The 20,000-nt window shown below is 38.5% G+C and overlaps 2 protein-coding genes across 2 annotated transcripts in view; both read left to right on the top strand.

Annotated features, from left to right (window-relative positions):
• LOC137972064 (synaptogyrin-2-like) overlaps positions 1-3,515 on the top strand; it is a 4,667-nt gene extending 1,152 nt beyond the window's left edge. Inside the window, exons 2-3 of the mRNA XM_068818881.1 lie at positions 683-1,060; positions 1,910-3,515. Of these exons, the coding sequence (XP_068674982.1) occupies positions 683-1,060; positions 1,910-2,134 (603 nt within the window). The 3' untranslated portion in view covers positions 2,135-3,515. The remainder of the gene's footprint in view (positions 1-682; positions 1,061-1,909) is intronic.
• A 6,339-nt stretch (positions 3,516-9,854) lies between these two features.
• LOC137972058 (alpha-protein kinase 1-like) overlaps positions 9,855-20,000 on the top strand; it is an 11,751-nt gene continuing 1,605 nt past the window's right edge. The window contains exons 1-9 of the mRNA XM_068818868.1: positions 9,855-9,917; positions 11,662-12,879; positions 13,161-13,266; positions 14,112-14,322; positions 14,871-15,057; positions 15,548-15,755; positions 17,112-17,997; positions 18,754-18,913; positions 19,993-20,000. The exon at positions 19,993-20,000 is cut by the window's right edge and continues 111 nt beyond it. Coding sequence (XP_068674969.1) covers positions 11,684-12,879; positions 13,161-13,266; positions 14,112-14,322; positions 14,871-15,057; positions 15,548-15,755; positions 17,112-17,997; positions 18,754-18,913; positions 19,993-20,000 — 2,962 coding nt within the window. The 5' untranslated portion in view covers positions 9,855-9,917; positions 11,662-11,683. The remainder of the gene's footprint in view (positions 9,918-11,661; positions 12,880-13,160; positions 13,267-14,111; positions 14,323-14,870; positions 15,058-15,547; positions 15,756-17,111; positions 17,998-18,753; positions 18,914-19,992) is intronic.

The following is a 20,000-nucleotide window of genomic DNA, read 5'->3' as shown; positions in this document are numbered from 1 at the left end:
TTCCTTGGGATGGCACTGAAGTCTGGCTGATGTCAAATATAGCTTGTGCTATGTACCTTAGGCCCTGGTTTCGCTTTCAATTATTAATGTGTCTATCAAATAAATGCAAAGAAGGCCAAAGGTTGGCCAGTATTTGACATTTTTCAAATTTTGTAAAATTTGCCCACCCCCTTGCAAATACCAACTGAGTCGATATCATGGTAAATTAACCACTGTAAAGAAACTCCGAAAGGTGGCATTTTGCCCATTAGCACATTGTCGATTTGCTCTGACAAAGACTGCAAAACGCTCAAAACGTTAGCTTTCTAATTTCTTTACGGTGGTCAGTTTAGGTCATAATTATTAATGCAGTTTCAATCCATTTGTGTGTTTCACTTCCCCATTGATACAGCACCACACTTTCTTTAGAAACTAAACCCCTTTATATAAAATACCTTTTACTTAGTGATTTCTTGGGACAAATGTTAAGTTACAACCTTCGTCTTTTCCAGATGGGCCCACAGAATCCTTTTTTGTTTTAACTTTTTTTTTCCTTCTTTAACTTTGAAACATGATGTTGCATTACACTAATTGCATTTTGTATTTCTTTGGTGCTTTATATGACTGTATGCTTGAAGCAATTTTAAGAATTTTAAAAAATGCACTGTCACTTTTAACATTACACTATCTGTCCTTCTTTTAGATCTTTGCAATTGTTGTGTTTGGCTGCATTTCAGCTGGGGGTTATGATCTTGCATATACTGACAATTGCCTATTTAATGGCCGAGCTGGTGCGTGTAATTATGGGATCGGTATTGGCGTGATTGCATTTCTGGGCTGCATTGCATTCATAGCCATTGAGGTGCAAGTGTCATGTAACACCATCAACAACCCAGACACCAGAAAGTACATTGTCTTGGCTGATTTAGGATTTTCTACTTTGTGGTGTTTCCTGTGGTTTGTCGGTTTTTGCTATCTTGCGGATATGTGGAGAAGGCAAGACAAAGGCCCATTTTCCACATCGCAGGTTAACAACTGTCAAGCTGCTGTTGCATTCTCATTTTTCTCCATTATTTCTTGGGTAAGTTTATGTTTACTTGTTGATACACCAAGGGACAGTTATGTCATGACACAGGTTTTGCAAATAAAAGGGCCTACTCATTCTTTTGTTTGCAAGACCAGTATAAAATGCTGAATGTGGACTGGATGAAGTAAATTTTGCGCAGTTAGTAAATACATGAGATAGGGATAAAAATCTTGTTGCCTTTTTATCTCAGAAGGTTATTCTCGATACAATGATACAATTTCAAAACATATTAACAACCTTTATTACATGTAGGACAGTTTAATATTCACACAGTTCAACTATAACAACCTTGACATAGACGACAATGCGGCTAAAATACATGTAATTTGTATCTGAGAAGATTTCCCCTCAACAAGCACCACTCCATGCTCAGTTAAGTCGAAGTTGAAAATAACAAAATATTATTGGTTTATGGCAGAATTAAATTTTTTTAGAATTATTTTTTGGAATTTTGTTAGTGACATCACTTTATTTGAAGCAGTACAATGATGAAATCCAATTTACAGTAAATGTGGAGCAGGGTTTGCACAGTGGCCTTCTCCCAGTGTGCCCTGGGCTTGATTCTTTGACTCTGTGACACCATCTTGTGAGTTTGAGAGCTAGTTTGCTTTGAAAGGTTTTCCCCCAGGTACTGCTGGTTCCTTTCCCATAATGTCACTATAATTTTAGGCTTTTATTAAAATTGTACATTCTGATTTATTGTACCCAACAAAATTATTACACAGTAACAGTAATTTTTTGTGACAGTCGTATCTTTCTTTTAATTGCAGAAAAGCAGTTCATGTTGCAAACAGTGTAATTATGTGATGTTTTTATGTTTTTTTGTTTGCTGTGTATTTTCAGGGTGGATTGAGTGTCATGGCTTTTACCAGGTACCGTCAACTGCTGACAGAGTTTGAGTATTCTGGAGATAATCTTTCTGGTGACACCTACTCTTCCCCTTATGCATCATTTCCAACTTCACAAAGCCAAGGAGATCCTTATCAGTCCCAGCCATTCTCCTCTGATCCCCCTACTGAAAGTGTCCCTGAAGATAACACAGACAAATATACCCCTCCACCTTACTGAGATTACATCTGTTTGTGGCAGGCATCCTTCCTCCAGGTTTTCCACTGACTTTAGAAGACATTCGTTCTCTGAGGGAAATCATATACTTTTAAATTTAGATAGTGTTATCCAAAACTTCATCAGTCAGCTAGAATGCCAGGCCTTTTGCTGTTGTTCAGTTGTGGAGGTAGCTAGTTTGTTTGCATAGATTTTTATTGTAAGAATCTAATAGCCTCGAGTCTGGTGAACTTGTCTACAGGCAGTATGTCCAGTCACCATTAGCATGATAGTTGAAGAATGGGGACCAAGTATCTCTTTCAGTTTAATTTCCAAGGTTAACAATAATAATTGTTATAATATTATATTAAAACAATAATTATTATTGTTGTTATTATTATTGTTCTTTCACTCAGAATGTTTCTGTCTGACCTTATTCAAAATTATTGATGTCACATGTTGCCACATTGTAGCAGTGAAGGTTTGAACCACTTGAGAGTGCAACAAAAGTCACTTTCAAGAGCTCTGAAAATAATTTTATTTTGAATTACTGGTAATTCATAATAAAACAATAGTAACTGTTGTAATGGCTTTAGTATAAAAAATCCTGCATATCTCTGTTTAAAACATGTTTCTGCCTTTTGCACCTCCACTTGAGGTCTAGAGAATTCATACTCAGTCTCATTCGGTAATACTGGTAATTCACGATCATCCTTGGGTTCAGACTGTAATAATATTATCTTGGGCAGTGCCCATTCCTTAGCCATTCTCATGATCTTTGTGAAAATTAAATGACTGGCAGTTCAATGTTAACTTTGTCTGTGTAATGGCTGGCCTTCAATCTCTAGGAGAAAACTACAATCGTGGACAAAATTCTTGGGACACATTTGCACCTGTGACTCCTTTCACAAACCTGATACACAAAGTCGCACAAGATTCAAACTGTCCTTTCTCATTCCCTCCCTCCACCCCACCAACAATGTTGTAAGCATGCACCCTTAGCTTTGTTTTTCAGACTTTCAACATTGTATTGAGTGGAGGAGGGGGAAGCAGCACTCAAGTTAAATGTGTCACAGTGAATGCTTTTGGAAGTAATTGTGAAAATCATTGATTTATTATTAATATTACAAGTTTTGCATGCACCCATACTAGTAGTTTTTCAGACTTTCAACATTGTATTAGGTGGGGTTGGGGGAAACAGCACTCGGGGTTTAAAATGTGGAAGCAATTCTGGAAGTAATTGTGTTCAAATCATTGATAATTTTGCAACTTTTGTGTGACTGTTCCAAGGAAATTTTGTCCACAATTGTAGGCAAAATGAGGTTTTGGTTTTTTCATGTATCTCTTGCAAAAGAAGGTAATTAAGGAGAAGCTATTGCAATTAAATTTGTTATGAGTGGACAATAATCTCAAGGATAACACTAATAATAATAATAATAATAATAATATTAATAATATTAATATTAATATTAATATTACAATTTTGTTACATTATATATAACCTACCTATCCTCTTCCCTACCCTTATTACAAAGGTTTTGATTGTGTCTTGGCTTTCCATTCTCTGGAAATTTATGATTTATGTATTGAATGGAAATGAGCACTGTCAAAACTTGAGGGAAATGACGCTATTAAGATGTGCAGTGTATTAGGGTATTCTTCTAGGTACACATACCTGTAGCGGAAGAATGCCATTGCCTGAGGAAACGCAGGGAAAGACAGTGATGTAAAACCCTGGTCCCCATAGCATGCCATTTAATAAGATGCACAAAATTTGCGTGTAGTCTATTTCAAAGAATAATCCATTTTTGCGTGAAAAAGATATCCCAGGCAAGTTTTTGTTAAAGCAGTGCTTATCAAAGGATTTATATTCAGTTGGTTGAGCACCGGGCTGTCACGCAGGAGGTCGTGAGTTCAACTCCGGCCGGACCAACACTCAGGGTCTTTAAATAACTGAGGAGAAAGTGCTGCCTTGGTAATTACATCTGCAAATGGTTAGACTCTCTAGTCTTCTCGGATAAGGACGATAAGCCGGAGGTCCCGTCTCACAATCCTTCAATGTTCATAATCCTGTGGGACGTAAAAGAACCTGCACACTTGTCGCAAAGAGTAGGGGGCATGTAGTTCCCGGTGTTGTGGTCAGTCTTCTGTGGTATATACAGAGGGCCATGTGTTAGAAAACTCATTACTGGGTTAATCATGTATTACCCTCTCAAAATAAAGAAATATTGTATTGTATTGTATTGTATTGTGGGTTGTGAATTGGACAAACTTATCTTAGTCTTCAGGACCCTGGGGTGGATAGCGCTATATACTGGATAAATCACTATCGATTTTGCTAGAAGTGTTTATCCACTGGATAGTGGTTTATCTGATGGATAGCGCTATCTATCTTTTGAACAACCCGGGCCAGGTGTTCAGAAAGTGGTCGGGAAAAATGTAATATGAACTTTGTTTCGGGTGTCTCAAGTGTTTTTATGCTGCATGAAATAATAGTGGGGGCCAACTTTCATTTGTTACTGGATGCTTAAAAAAAGAAGCATGATAAATATTCCTTGAATAAATTGAATGACATAAAAACGTCTTGTTAATATTTATGATCTGAAATTGACCAAAGATGGAAAGGTCTTAGTTAAATACACTCCTAAGGTAGCACACATACAGCTAATATACCAGGAGGACACCAAAAATTACAGCAGTTGCCACAATCAGTCATATTATAAATGAAATTAATAAAATAGAAATTCAAACGAAACTACATCCTCTTGAGATGTAATGGGACCATTACGTATGTCCTAAAATAATGGCCTTAGCGGAAGAAAGCTTTAAAAGTCAGTAATAGTTACTCTTGCACAGCCTCAGCTGGTAATAAATTCCAGATCTGTATAGCTGTAAGGAAAAAGAAGTAGCTGACAAAAAATTTGCAATAATATTGGTGGTAAGCTAAATTATGATTCCTATTTCTTGTAGGATTTGTAACAAATTCAGATGGCATAGATGGTTCATAGGGCCATGATGAAACTTTGAAACATGCAATAGCTTGATTTAAAAGACGGTCCCTACCATATGTTCCACAAGGTGCCCCAGCCAAGTGAAAAAATGGGTGCTGCACCTATAGTCCCCTGGGACTTTAAATCTTGAGAATCTTGAAGCATTTTTCTGGACCTGTTCAAGGCTTTTGACATCTTTATGCATCTAAGGGTTCCAGGCTGCCAAAGCATAATAATAATACATACATATACATACACCGGCACAACAATGTGGCAACCTGCGTACTTTCGAAGATCTGCAAAGAATACCATGCGCACACAGTAGACAAGTGACACAAACACGAACCAAAAATGGTGGAAGAAAATAATGATATCACCATTCTTTATGACATGACTATTCATATGGGTAGAGAGATTACCACAAACCACCCTGACGTTGTCATCAAGAATAATCGGGGTAAGAAATGCACTTTCATTGATGTGGCTATACCTTCTGATAAAAATACCTCCACCAAGGTGCCCAAAAAGCTTTCCAAGTATAAAGATCTGTAAATTGAAATTACCAGATCCCAGTGGTTGTAGGTGAGTTAGGGGTGGTTAAGAAAGCTTATGAGGGAAATTCCAGGAAACATTAACCTTAACCTCTGGGAAATTCAGAAGACAGCATTGATGGGAATGGCACACAATCTACAGAAGGTCCTATCCATCAAGTGACAATTAAAACTCCCAAGTGCCCCAGGTCCAAGGTTTGGACTCGGCCTCTGGAGAAGAAACACGGTCTCATGAACTGAACATTAATAATAATAATTGTAATAATAATAATAATAATAATTGTAGTGGCCAGCTACTCTTGGCCGAGCAAATAACTCGTATTCATCCAGACAAACATTTAATCCGCAAAAACATCTTACAAACATCGAATCTCTGCGTATCTGAACGATTCGAAGTTATTATGCTGTCCTCCACGATGGCGGGAACAAAACCAAAATATTCACAAAAGCACATGGCGAAAACTGCGCCCGAACAATCTCTAGTCTGCAGTAAAAACGAAAGCTTCATGTATCGATCGGGAACTGAAACCTACAATAATAATAATAATAATAATAATAATAATAATAATAGTAGTAGTAATAATTAAAATAATAATAATAAAATAAAAATTAATAATATCTGGCTTGTTAGTCACCCTTTCTTGCAATCAGATGCTGAACTGCTAATATAAAGGCTGCAGCTCAATGAGGTCATTCTGGTTACATTCTTGCTAAGCATTGATAGGCGGACATTACGCACTGAAACAGTGAAACGAAGCACCAAAACGCTATGTATGACTCCACCATACATTGACTACTAACTGGCAAATGTTGGATTTGAGATTAAATATCATTTTAGGCCTAATTTTGCTCCTAATGTCAGCCTTCACCTGAATCTTAATCTTAATCTTCAGTTGGTAAATAGCCTCTTTACAGTTGTGTGCTTAGTTACCTGGCCTTTAAATGAACGTGAGGCTGGTGTTGACCTTGTTATAATACAGACCACACTGCTTTTCTCATGTGAATTCTTACACAAAAACATTAACATAAGAAAAGGAGGGAGGTCTTTATCATAACAAGGTCAACAACAGCCTCACTTTCATCTAAAGGCCAGGTAACTAAGCACACAACTGTAAAATGGTCTATTAGGAGCAATAAATTAAACCTTAAACGATATTTAATCTCAAATCCAACCTTTGTTGGTTAGTATTCAATGTGTGGTGTGGTCACACTTGGTGTTTTGGTGTTTCATGGTTTAGTAATGCCCTCTATAGGCTCACTTCTTAACTGAACTACTTTGGAGTCAACAACTTCAAGTGTAATTAAAAGTGGCTGTGTGCATATGGCAATGATCAGGCTATTGCAATGTTCTCCCCAACATAGACTATCAGTGCACAAGACCACCAGATATTTATGGGAGGACACAGATTCCAAACTTTCATCACCCATGCATTCAGGTGTATGTGTAGGAGCTTCAATTACACATATTGGTGAACAAATATTTGAATGGCAATTTGACTTGAGGGGAAATCTCTAGGAGAGCTTAAAACGAGTTCAGTTGAATGGTTTACCAGTACGTGTACATCAATAGTCAATCAATGACACTTGAAGCAACACTATCCCCAAGCAATCTTGACCAGAAGATGATGATATAAAGGGTATGAAACAAAACTTCATGGACAAGCTGGCCACATTGTCTATGTTGGAAAGGTCGCCAGACAAATCACAGAACTTTGACCCATGCTAATTTCAAGGTATATGAGCCAAAAATTATTTAATAAGATTCCGAGAGGGTGATTTAAAGAACTTTTTTTGGAGAGAAGTACGTCATCAGTACCATCGATTCATGTGAGGGTCCGGGTAAGGGTGTTGGTTTCCCCTCCCCCCCCCCCCCCCGCACTAGTATTTAACAATTACCCTGCGAAATTGCGCGACGACGCCGTAGGCCGAGTTGGCTAAAACATAGCGACGTTACGCAAGATTGAACAGGATAATAATATTGTTTTATCATTCAACACACCGATAACAAGGCACAATTTTCTACGGTTATTGGAAAAACTACCATTTTTCTCCGGGACACACAAAATTACGTATATTGCAGGATATACCCTCAGTACGCACGAGGAACATTGAGCACGCTATGACCACATTTGGACATTGTCACAATGTGTTGAATAATAATTAACAACTATTCACCGAAGTGGATCGAGGTGGCTAGTGGTGAGTATTTACTGGCCACCGACACTGAGGTGAATAGTTATTTTAGTATATACTAAAACAATGAGATAATATAGCACAAAAAGATGATTTGAACTCATTCCTGCAAAGAATGAAACATTTTCGGGTGCAAACTCCGCGCAAATTGCTCGGAGGTGAATAGCAAAGGATATCCGGAGTTTGAATAGCCAATCAGCGTGCGAGTTCAACGCTATCTACTGTTTTAACATACGTAGTATCACCCAACTAGAGGACTTATGTAAGTCCTGCATTTTGATTGGCTACGCTACTTGAGGACTACAATCTTGGACAAATTAAATGGAACATTGAGACCACCCCTCCCCCCAAAATCAGTGATGGGAAAATGGCGCGTTTTGGCCTTCACACACTTTCATCCTTGATTTGGGGGAGAGGGGGCATTTCTGTTCCACTTTATTCTGTCCAAGATTGTCTAGGAGCCCCTGCTTGCCGTTACCAGTAGTATATGGGGTAATCACGACACGAAATCTGCTCTCGTTCGCTCAAAAGTTACATCATCCGAGAGCACATCTCCCATTTAAAAAATAAACTGAACAAAAAAAAAAAAAACTAAATACAAGTGGCATTTCACGTTAACATAAATTGTAAACAAAAAAGGGAATAAAACTATTGGGAAAAAAAAGAAATCGGATGTAAAGAGGATTCGAACCTTCTACGACAGATTATCTACCACATCCAACTATCCAACCTACCCACATTCAACGCTTTAGACTTTGCATCCGTGCGCTAACCATACCGAATACGCAAACTTGTTGAATTTTTAAGAACTGCATTTGCGCTCCCTTAAATTTGTTGGCGATATTTACCTGATCTATCTTCTGATTTTTCCACGCTGAAAAATAGAGCATGATTTACGTTTACAAAAGTGTTGATGGGCACGATTTGCGGGCTATCAGCAACGAATTTTGTCGATTTTTCACGATTTTATCGTCTGGCCAGAAAGGTGACAGAACAGATTGACACTTTTTTCCATTGCTTGTTAACCGTGCTTAACCGTTGAAAAGCGTCTCAAAACAGTCGTTAATCGTATAAAAAGTCTCGTGAATCGTGCCTTAAACGTATTAATGTCACGTAAAACCATTCAAGTGCTCTACAAAGCTTTAAAGGCGCTACTTTAATGCTTGAGTCTTTTGCCATTGCTTCGTTTAATCTCAGCGATGCGACCCTACATAGACCCTATAGTTTTATCGATTAACTCCCCAGAAATGCTTCCAGAGTAAGATCAGTAGTGGGCTTGAGAACTCTAACTCTTACTTTTGTTTCCTCGGGTATTCTTTTTGTCGATGGCAATTTTTTCGTCAATTTTACGTAGAGTTATACCCTTATTCTTGATCGTACTGGCAAATTTTTACTTTAGGTTTGGCTTTTTTATACGCTCCGCTTCTCTTAAAATATCTTCCATGTAGTATCTCAACATAGCAACACTAGCGACGAGCGTGACTTCGTCAGAGGCCAGTGGTTTCGGATGATTAATGTGTTGACATATGACCTCTTAATTGACCAAATCTTGAATTTGTGACATGATAGCCTCCATGGACAATCTTGGACAAATTAAATGGAACATTGAGACCACCCCTCCCCCCAAAATCAGTGATGGGAAAATGGCGCGTTTTGGCCTTCACACACTTTCATCCTTGATTTGGGGGAGAGGGGGCATTTCTGTTCCACTTTATTCTGTCCAAGATTGTAGTCCTCGAGTAGCGAAAAGCGTGATTCTTTCGTTCTTTTCCCAAGTAAATATTGCATTTACTAACTTTATTACCTTTTCTGTCCAACTAAAAGTACTAAAACCATTAGACCCTTCGTCCTCAAGGGCCACTGGTCAATAGCCTATTGGGCTTCGCCTCCAACCTCGTTCCCAGGGTCTCTCATCTTAACGCCTGGGGCGATGAGAGACCCTGGGAACGAGGTTGCTTCGCCTCATGGGCTATTGATAACTGTCAGCTAGTTCCCAGGCTTCCGAGTTCAACACAGGTACATCTCGGAGATCTCGGAAGGATTTCAGGACACTACAGATCGCTTCCCCTCGGGGTAAGTAAATACATAACCTTTTCTTCTCTACAGTGTGGTGGGCTACATTATAGAATAGTAGGGCCAGTGATTTATTTACTACATAAATGAGCAACAAGGGTACACATTTTTTTCCACCGCTAATTTTCAGGGGGCGTGGCGAAGTGTCCAGTTTAATATTCTTTTGACTTCAATATCTGTAATAGAGCAGATAGAGATTGCTGTCGAATGTTCCTGTCGAACTCAACACTTTTATCGGTGCTGATCATGAAAAGAGAACTAAAGCCTATTAACTTAATATCGCTTGTGGAGAAAACTGCGTTGAAAGGCCAACCAATTCCGAAGTTTTTAATTGTGGACTGGCTATTACTTTCGGGTCGGAGGATATAACTATAGGGAGAGCCTTAAGTACTCGTGCCCCTATTAAACATATAAATTTATGTGACCATACCTCTTTCCCGTGTGAAAGTGAAGCGTCCTCCATCTTTGCCTCAATAGCTCTATCAATCAAAGCCCAGTATACCCCCCCCCCCCCCCCGAGTATTTTTAAAAATACTTTTGCTTTTCCATGGTGTATCATTCTCCACAGATGTGGGACATTGAGTGAATTTACTCTTAAAGTTAGCTTTGAGGTTTAAGTCACATTTAGAATTGGGTAAGGGCCACTGAATGAGAGTTAGGGATAACCTATTAGTTGCACAGTACATTCAGATGTTATAGACTGATTTAACCCTTTCAAGCCAGAGGGGCCCCCATTAACAAGTAAAATCTAGAAATGTCACTCTTGTGAGCGAAAGAGTTAACTGTGCAGTTGTGAAGTAAATAAATAAAATGGGAATCTGAAGTCTGAAACATTTGCTTTCAGTTGATTTATATTTTATTTTCAAATTGATAATGTTGCTTGTTTAAGCTTTTTGCTTCTTCCTGGTTAAACTTTTCCAAAAGTCCCACTGTGGCGATTTGTACACATGAGTTGGCCACTACAACTGCTCAACAAATGACTAATTAAAAGACAGTTATCTGAATATAAGGAAAGAGAGTTAGAACTGACCTAAACCTGACCCCAGTTGTTCAAAAGGTGGATAATGCTATCCACCATTTAACAACTGCATCGCTTGGGACTGCCTGAGCCACCCTGGAGCTTCCACTATTGGCAGTCAGCTTCAAGATGGAGACTGCACCGATAGCTGGCAAAACCTGACAAACCAGCATGAACCCCCGCGCCCTTGAGAAGACAGGCACCCATCACACTGATAAACAGTGGAAAGTAGAGGGGGGGGGGGGGGGAGGGAAAAAACTGCTTAATGCTCCACACACAATGCTCCTTCTTCCAGTGCCATACTAATGAATAAGCTGTCACTACCACGCAAAGCATGAGGAATCCAGCGCATGCGCAAATATAACAAAACCACTGACAACAATTGACTGCAGTTGCTCTCAGTTGTTAACTCAGTTAAACTGCATTTAACCTCATATTATAAATCACTATCCATTAGATAACGCAACTGGTTTGCTGTGACTAGATAGTGATTTATCCAGTGGATAGGGCTATCCATCATTCGAACTACTGGGAGCTGATGCCTAAACTTTACTACTTCTTTCTAACTAGTTCTGTTAAAATTGAATGTAAAGTAAAGCACAAATGGCAGAAGTGTGGCATATCATTTTCTGGGAATATTGTTTCTTGTTATAATTTCTGTAATCACACTCATTATAAACAAAAGCACTTTTAATATCCTTTTCTTCCTTTCCCATTTTTTTTTAGGTGTTTAACAGTTACTAAAAATATGGAAATGTTTCACACCTCACTTAAACCTTTGTTATTTCACGACAATAGCAAGCCCAATGAAGTTTGTGACTTTGAGTTATCTGTTTCTGTGGAATCCTTAATAGACCATTTGAAGGGTGACAAACCTCCTCCAGTCCTTATTCATGGTGAACCTGGATGTGGACGGACAACACTTCTTCTTGGAATCTGTGATACACTACTTGAAAGAAATTGGCTCAAAAAGTCTGAAATACTGGGTATGAGAGTAAGGCATGGATGCACTATGCTGTCTTTGTGGAGTTTTTTGAGTGAAATTGCGAAGGACAAGCTGGACAAAGACATACTTTCATTGCTACTGCAGCCAAGTGCCAAATTGAACAAGAAGCAGGAGGTGGCGCAGGAGTTAATTGCATCTAATTTCAAGCTCATCTGTGTTGATGATGCATTTGCAGATGGTGGGAGAGTGTGGTCACACCTTTCGCAATTGTTTTCTAACTTAAATGCTTGTGTAATTGCAGCCTGTTCTCAAAGTGAAGCTGCTCTTCTGCAGGCCACAATGACAGAACAAAATTTAATTCCTGTTTCTGTGAAATTGAAGGGAATTCATAAAGAGCCATTCAAGAAATTGCTCCTGCAACAACTTCCCAACAACTTTACATTACACGAACTGTTTGATATTTATTCTGTATTCAATGGTAACCCAACATCACTAAAGCTTTTTTTAGGTGCAGTTAATGAGTTAAAGCTTTCACAGCAAAGTGTCAATTGCAGTTTTCTAGCGAGCTCTACACACTCTGAAGAACTTCCAGTTGCTGAGCACACTGTTCTTCATGTGCTTCAGTTTGTGTTTCAACTTCTGACACCTGATGAAAAAAATGTCTTTTATCAACTTTGCTTGCTACGAGAACCTCTTCCCCTTGTTACTGTTCCACAAGAGATTGAAAAGCTTGCAAGACTTGGCTTGGTTGAAAAAGAAGTCATCAGTGAAGACAAAGAAATTAATAGTGTTCTGTACACCGTGTCAGTACCTTCTTGTTTTTGCCTTAGTTCATGGCAATTTAGTTGCATAGCTGAAAAAAATGGTCCCAGTAAACCTGACCTGATTCAAGAATGTTTCAGTGTCTTTGATTTGTGGTTTTCTCTTCTTTCTGAAAAACTTTTTCAGCTCATCAGTGATGCTCAAGGAAATGCCTGGCCATTTGTGCCTGAAAAGTGGTAAGAATAAGATTAATGTAACAGTGGTAAAATATATCAAGTTTGACCCAACTTTATGTATAGGGGAGAGGGGTGACAGCACAATGTCATTCAGATTGACATTCCAGAACTTACAATCATTTTCATCTGGAACCAATTAGTTGGTCACGCAGCATGCAGTTTACTTAGTCTGTAATTTACAGCTAGCAAATTGGGCTCAATTTCTTTGCCTCAAAAACTCTGCACAAGTCCCTCTTACTGCATCGCCAAGTATGTTTTAATCAATTTATTTTGTTATGTAGGCAGTACATTTCAAATGTTGGAGAGGAAGAGAGGTATAATATAAAGGAGCTAATTACTGCAAAGAATTCAGTTGTACCATACATGAGTGAACAAGATATCCTGGAGGTATTACCGCTATACTGTGTTTTATGTGCTTCATGCAGTAATGGTGCCATACAATTATACTACAATGCAAGACTGATAATTAAAAAGAAAGTAGGATGAAAATTGAAAACTAAAGGAGGAAAGGAGAGTGAAAAAGAAAAAAGAAAAAAAACATAATGTGGCCTTGGGCTAACAATCTATGAAGCTACAGACAGGTTTTACAGCCTGCCACTACTGGAAGGGGACATTTCGAGATACACTAAATGTGCGTCGCTTTGCCAATCCCCCAGCCTCTGAATGTCTGAGTGTATATAGAGGGTAAGTGGCATTGGAAGGTAAGACTATAGCCCCTTGACATTGAAATCTATGAGGAGAGATCCAGTCCTAAGGTGCAAATTGACTTTAATAGAGATAATAAAAGAGCTGAAATGACCTGATGTGAGAGGCATTTAAGTGTATTAACTAGAAGCTAAGGGGACAGGACAGCAAGTACAGGCCACACAGTGCATCTGATCATGAAGGAACATAATTCAGCTGCAAGGGATGCTACTTGCTTTGCTAAGATTATCTTTTATCAAATTATCTTGAGTAGCCTTGATGAATTCAACTGCTCTCTCAGGGATCCCCATCTTATAAGCTTCTTAGATGATTCCCAGGCTAGTATGTTTAATTTAAACTGCTCTCTATTAATAATAATCAATTTTCATTTTACTTGTTACTGCAAAAATTAAAGATATGTCTAAGAAGAGCCAAAAAAGAAAAATCATCCTAGAACATCAGAAACTGTCTGCATGCATATAGTAAACTGGTTGATATTCTTTACCTATATTTATTTAATTGAATTTTATTGTGAAATTCTGTTGAAGGAGTGCTTGTATCAAGCAGCTGTGGAAAAAAAATATGGTACAATGGCAGCACTGGTGTTTGTGATGGACAGGTTCAGTTATTGGCAAGGAAGTTCCCACACAACCCTGCAGCTTGTTGATTTCTTGAAAACAAACAGCCCCACCACTCCTATTGCTCCTCAGTTACTTATACGAAAAGCCAGGGTCATGAAAAATGCTGGCGATCTGCATGGTGTGTATGTAGTTTTGCGAATAAGAAGGGACATATAAATGCCAATCTAAAGCCATCCTGCAGATTCATCTTTGGCATTTATTTGATACTGTTTTGATGACAAGACTTGTAAGACTGTCTGACTCTACTAATTAAGTTCAAATTACACTCAGATTTTTTTTCATAAATAATCAAACATTTTCAAATTCTTGTTCTGTTTTTGGATGGCCTCAGATCTTAAGTTATCACTATGATAAGAAAATGTTAATGTTTTGCTTGTTTCTTTTGGCAAGAAAGGGCCTACCACATATTTAATGAAATTGTCTCCCCCACAAGTCATCAGCAAAAAAATTTCCCGTGAAGATCCGGGAAATTCCATGAAGGGGCATCAAAAGGCTCAGTTTCTCTGGTTCTCCCTTTGGTGATTTTGATGTGGCTAGAAGTAAAATTTTATGTTTAAGAAGAGACAGCAAAAGCTCGTCAAGAAAAGCTGCTTTTGAATTTTTTTTCCCTTGTCTGTGCTAGTTGTGCAAAGTTGTTGATACTAACAAAGTTGTCATGTATTTCAGGTGCAGAGAAAGCTCTTGACGAACTCCTTATCAAGAAGAGCCAAGTGGGTGAATGGATTTATAAATATGAGCATGACCATCAGCTGGTCAGTGCAGTTTGTATCCAGATTAAAGGCGATATTCAATACAACCTTGGTCAGTGGGTACAGGGAGCAAAGCTCTTACTTGAATCTCTGATTTTATTCAGGTAAAATCTATTGGTAAATAAAATAGTATTATATTTAAAAAAATATTGTTAACAGATGGCAGTCTCTGCTTTTAGTTTTATTCATCTGAGATTTCAGAGACATGCAGTGTGCATGCAGTAGTTCAGTGAGATTCGAATCATAACATGTGCAGTACATTCAAATATGTCATCACTTTTGTTGAAATGGTGACTGTTATTCAGCACAAAAAGAGTTGAGACTTTTCCCATGAACTTTTGGACCATAATTTTTATAATTGATTTTGAAGAGAGGGCCAACAGATCCCACCCAACATAATAGGAAGATGGGTAAATCGTAACTTTGCATTATAATTTCATGTCTTGATATTGTTTTTGATGGAGAGGGGACCATGACGATAATGCTTAAAGAATAAAAACCATTTTTTTTATATGGACAACTAGAAGTTATAGTACTAGGTAATTAAGTGTGATCATACCTTCATTGTCTTAAGTTTGCTTTGTTTTAAAACAGCACTCTTCCCATTCCGGATACAAAGGGCATTGCCTCAAGCCTTGCTATTTTAGCCAATTGTCTTGAACCAATGAGTATGCAAGAATATGTCCCTCTAGCTCAGTCATATGGCCTTATGGGATCCCATCCACTATTGCAAGCTTACTACTGCTCATATGAGGCTTCCATGAGATCGCAGTACACTCCACTGTTTTATGCAAGACACAAGGTAACTTTGTTGTACACAAAGGTGTTTGACTTGAGGGAAGGTGAAAGTCTATCCCAGTGATTCTTAAATTAAAGGAGCATTGTGATATGTTCAATTTTAGTTTTTACAATGACTGCAAAAATTCTTGCGTGCTCATTGGCTAATTTTTATTGTCAATAAGTGGACAGACACATAAATTTATAATTTGTGCAATAATGATGCAATATTACTCGCATCAGATTAAAGTTTCTCACATTTTTGTCTCGCTTTCTTCTTGTGTTTCTACTTCATTTTGACCCCTCTGCCTTTTTGTTATAATTGTAAAAAACAAATTGATGTCAGTTTTTCATGCGGCCGTCCTGTTATTGATCATGAATTTCGTCACAACATTGTCAAAGTAGTCTGTGGAGCTACTTTGAAAAGACGCATGAAAAACTGACATCAATTTGTTAAATATACTATTTACAGTAGATAGCATTGAAAGCATACTCTGATTGGCTACTCAAACTCCAAATACCCTTTGCTATTCACCTCCAAGCATCCCTTCCTGGGGGGGAGGGGAGGGGGTACTTTAGGATTTCTGGGTGGGGATGTGCCACTGGGACCCTGGAACCCTTAGCCTATACCAGAGCTAGTTTCAGCTAGATTTTGCTACCCTATACTAGAGTAAACTCCCCAAATCACTCCAATCCTAGAGTAGCTGTTTTCCAGAAACTGAGGTCACTAGCACAGTCTAAAGCAAAGCCATAACAAAACCTTATACCACAATCACTTTTTTCTTAAAAAAGGATTTATTACTTGTCCAGCAATGCCAAGCACGTACGTACACATTATCAAGACAATAAATTGTTTAATTTTAACCAGTATTAATACCACTGATTTCCGTCTGAATCCCGATTTTTGACAGTTAATAATATCCAGTAGCGTTTTATGATAGTCATCTATCAACGCTGTTGAGGCTGAGTAGTGAAAATTTAAACTTGCCGATTTCATTTTTTTATATTTTTGAGTAGCAATTCCTGGTTTCCTTAGTCTAGATAGAATCTTCAACCAACTGGTCAGTTTCGTGAAAAATGATACCCTAGCTATTCTAGACCCAACTGCTCTGATTTACATACCCTATGCTAGAGTAAACTGCTTGAAAACCATACCCTTCGAAATTACGGTAAAAAAGGTTGTTACATTATGGGAGCAAACAGATAACAATGTGTTACTAACCATCATTAACTAAGAACCATTGTTGTGTAGTGGAGGTGATTCTTTGTCATCAGCTCGGGATGTCAAGGATGGAATTGAATTTGAACTTGAAAAAGGTTGGCTGCTATTTTCAAATATCAATTTCTGAAGGAAATTGATATTTTTCTGTGACCTTTTCAGTGTCGTGCTGCTGAATTTATGTTGTGTTACTCACAACTCATTCCTGATGAAATTCAAAGGATAGAGCATTTAAAGATTGCAGCTGAAGATTTCAAGGACAGCATTCAAGCTCACAAAGAAGTCAACTCCCTCACCAGCCGTGAAGAGTTTTATGTCTTTGTTTGTGCAGTATATAAACTGGGCATCACTTATCAGGCGAGAGCAACACAAGACAGCATTCAACAAGCACATTGCATTGATGAAATGTCAAGGCTATTGTATGAGCATTACTGCTCATTTACTGGAACGATTCTCTTAGACAAGGAGATCACTGATTTGATCACTTACTGTCTCAGTTATTTGCAACTGAATCAGTTCTGTGGTGATGAGCTTCCTAACACAAAATCGCTGGTACAGAAATTTGAGCATATAGGCAAAACTGGTGTTACGGGGGAAGAGGATATCAAGAAACCACACTCCTTATTGCTGGAGAGCTCAGACCCCCTGGAGGTTCAAATAAGTGAAGAATTCGTTTTTGCTGACAATGATCATGAAGCAGTTTTGAAAGTGCGCCTTGCTGGGCACACAGTATCAGACAAGTTAAAGGATACATGGGAACAGAAGACAGACAGTCATGATATTACATCTGTAGTGCTTGATATCATTCTTATGCGCTCAGACAAGAGTTCAAGCAACGTTAGTGCATTGACTGTTGATCGGAACTGTGACACCAAGAACAGCAAATCAGCGGTTGTTATTGATACTGTTGATCGCAGCATTGTGACTCAGTGTTTGGAGCAGGAGACTGTGTCTTTTCCTAGCAAACGATTCCTGGCACCTGAAACTGCAACAATTCAAAGTCAATTCCAAGGGCTGACTTTGAATTCAAGTCCACGAAGAGTGCAAGGTAATGATTACTTTTGTGACAGTTATTTTCCTGGTGATGAAGGTGATTGGCAACCTAGAAAGCTAAGAAATTATTTCAACTAGGAAAATGACAACATATAGGAAGTAGAAAGAAACTCTTGCTGACACTTTTGGCAAATCATAAATTTAATCACTGTTATTTTATTGATGTGAGAATAATATTATAGGAAGGAGAAAGAAACTCTTGCTGACACTTTTGGCAAATCATAAATTCAATCACTGTTATTTTATTGATGTGAGAATGATATTATCACCATCAATATAATTATTTTAATGTTTATTTTAAAAAAATGGCAATGAAGTAGCTAATATTTACTTCCCAGGTCGTACAGGCAAAGTACAATTAGGGAAGTGGTCAAAACTACTACACTCGAACAGGACCCACCAAACCAAAAAATAGATGGTGGTGTCTGCCTGCACCCTCCTTGCTTAACGTCAAAAGATGGTGTCTATATTGCATAGCCACCCCTCTATCCAGCAGTAAAAAATTATAGTGAGGTCAAACCTCACTTTTCTTGTTTGTATAATAATGCCGACTCTTGCTTGCTGAATATTCCTGTGTCAACTCAAACTTAAAAGCCAACAAAATGTTTTTGGTAATGTTCATGTGATAAGTTCAAAGATAGGTGGTGTCTTTGAGAACCCCCCTACCCCAAAGGTGGGTCCTGTCGAGTATAGTAGTTTTTTACCAGTTCCCTTATTAAAAATCGTTTTTTTCCTGTGCTTAATTCATCAGGTGCAATTGTTTGGAGATATGACTCTTCATGTAACATATGGAGGGGCGAGAAAACTCTTGCTTATGTTGGAAATTTATTGGAGTTAGCAAAGGACAAAGAGGGAGCTCAAAGGAATGCTTTTATGGTTGAGTTTATTAATCAAGAGGATCCATTTGCGAAGTGAGTCTTATGTTTAAGGTCTAATAAATTCAACAACTTCTGTTTCCCTGTCAGCTTTGTATTCAGTATTCTTAAATGCTGCAACCCACTCGACGTCTTTCCTTGTTCCTCTCCATGGGGCAAACAAGGAAAAGGAAAGATTGCTAATAACATTTTCATCATTTGGGAATTTTCATACACATTGCTGTTATCTCTTCCTTTAGTATATGGGTGTGGCTAATAACTACAATATGAGAACTCGATTGTATTTGCGACTTGGTTAGCCTGTGACATTTCATTTCATTTGACTTCTCGCTCTGGCCTGGGGCCCGTTTCTCAAAAGTCCCGAAAACTGTTCGGGCCTGAAAAGCCATTTGTGAAACTATCAACCGCTTGTTCTGGAAAGCCGATCTTTTAACATGATTTCAAGGTCACAAAAAGAAAAATAACTGTGAAGTTTGACGACTTAAATCCTCTCCGTTCTTGAGATAAAAAGGGAATTGTGACACCCGAAAACAGCCCGTAAAGTTTCGGGACTTTCTAGAAACGGGCCCCTGGGGCCTGTTTCTCGAAAGTCCCGAGAACTTTTCGGGCCCGAAAAGCCAGTCGTCAAACTGCAATCTGCTTATTTTGAAAAGCTGATCCTTTAACATGTTTTTATTGTAAGAAAAAGTAAGAGGATTGCGAAGTTTGATGGCACCCGAAATAGGCCCGAAAACGTTCGGGACTTTTGAGAAACAGGCCACTGCATAGTAGAGAACCAAGAAACTCAACCCACATATGACGCGGGCCACATTGGTGGGAGGCGAGTGCTCTCACCACTGCGCCATCCCTGCACCCCGTTGTTAACCAGGAATTAAATTTCTCATCCTTAGGATAGATCTAACTATCCCAGGATTACAAGAATGCGGGCTTGCCCTCCCAAACCAAAGATGCTACTTGTGTAATGTTGCTTTGTCCACTTGGGTCACGTTACCTGTATCCTAATAGACTCAGTTATTGAATGGTGCCAATTAGTCTCCTTGACCGCTTGCAAACATCGTTCATACAGGAGTAATTTATTACTATTTTTTTTTGTGTGTGTATTCGCGTTATTCCAGGTATGTGG

This window comes from Montipora foliosa, chromosome 9, assembly GCF_036669935.1.
Source record: "Montipora foliosa isolate CH-2021 chromosome 9, ASM3666993v2, whole genome shotgun sequence".
Lineage (NCBI taxonomy): Eukaryota > Metazoa > Cnidaria > Anthozoa > Scleractinia > Acroporidae > Montipora > Montipora foliosa.
Note: the sequence above shows the minus strand (reverse complement) of the source record. Positions and strands in the feature narration are given on the sequence as shown.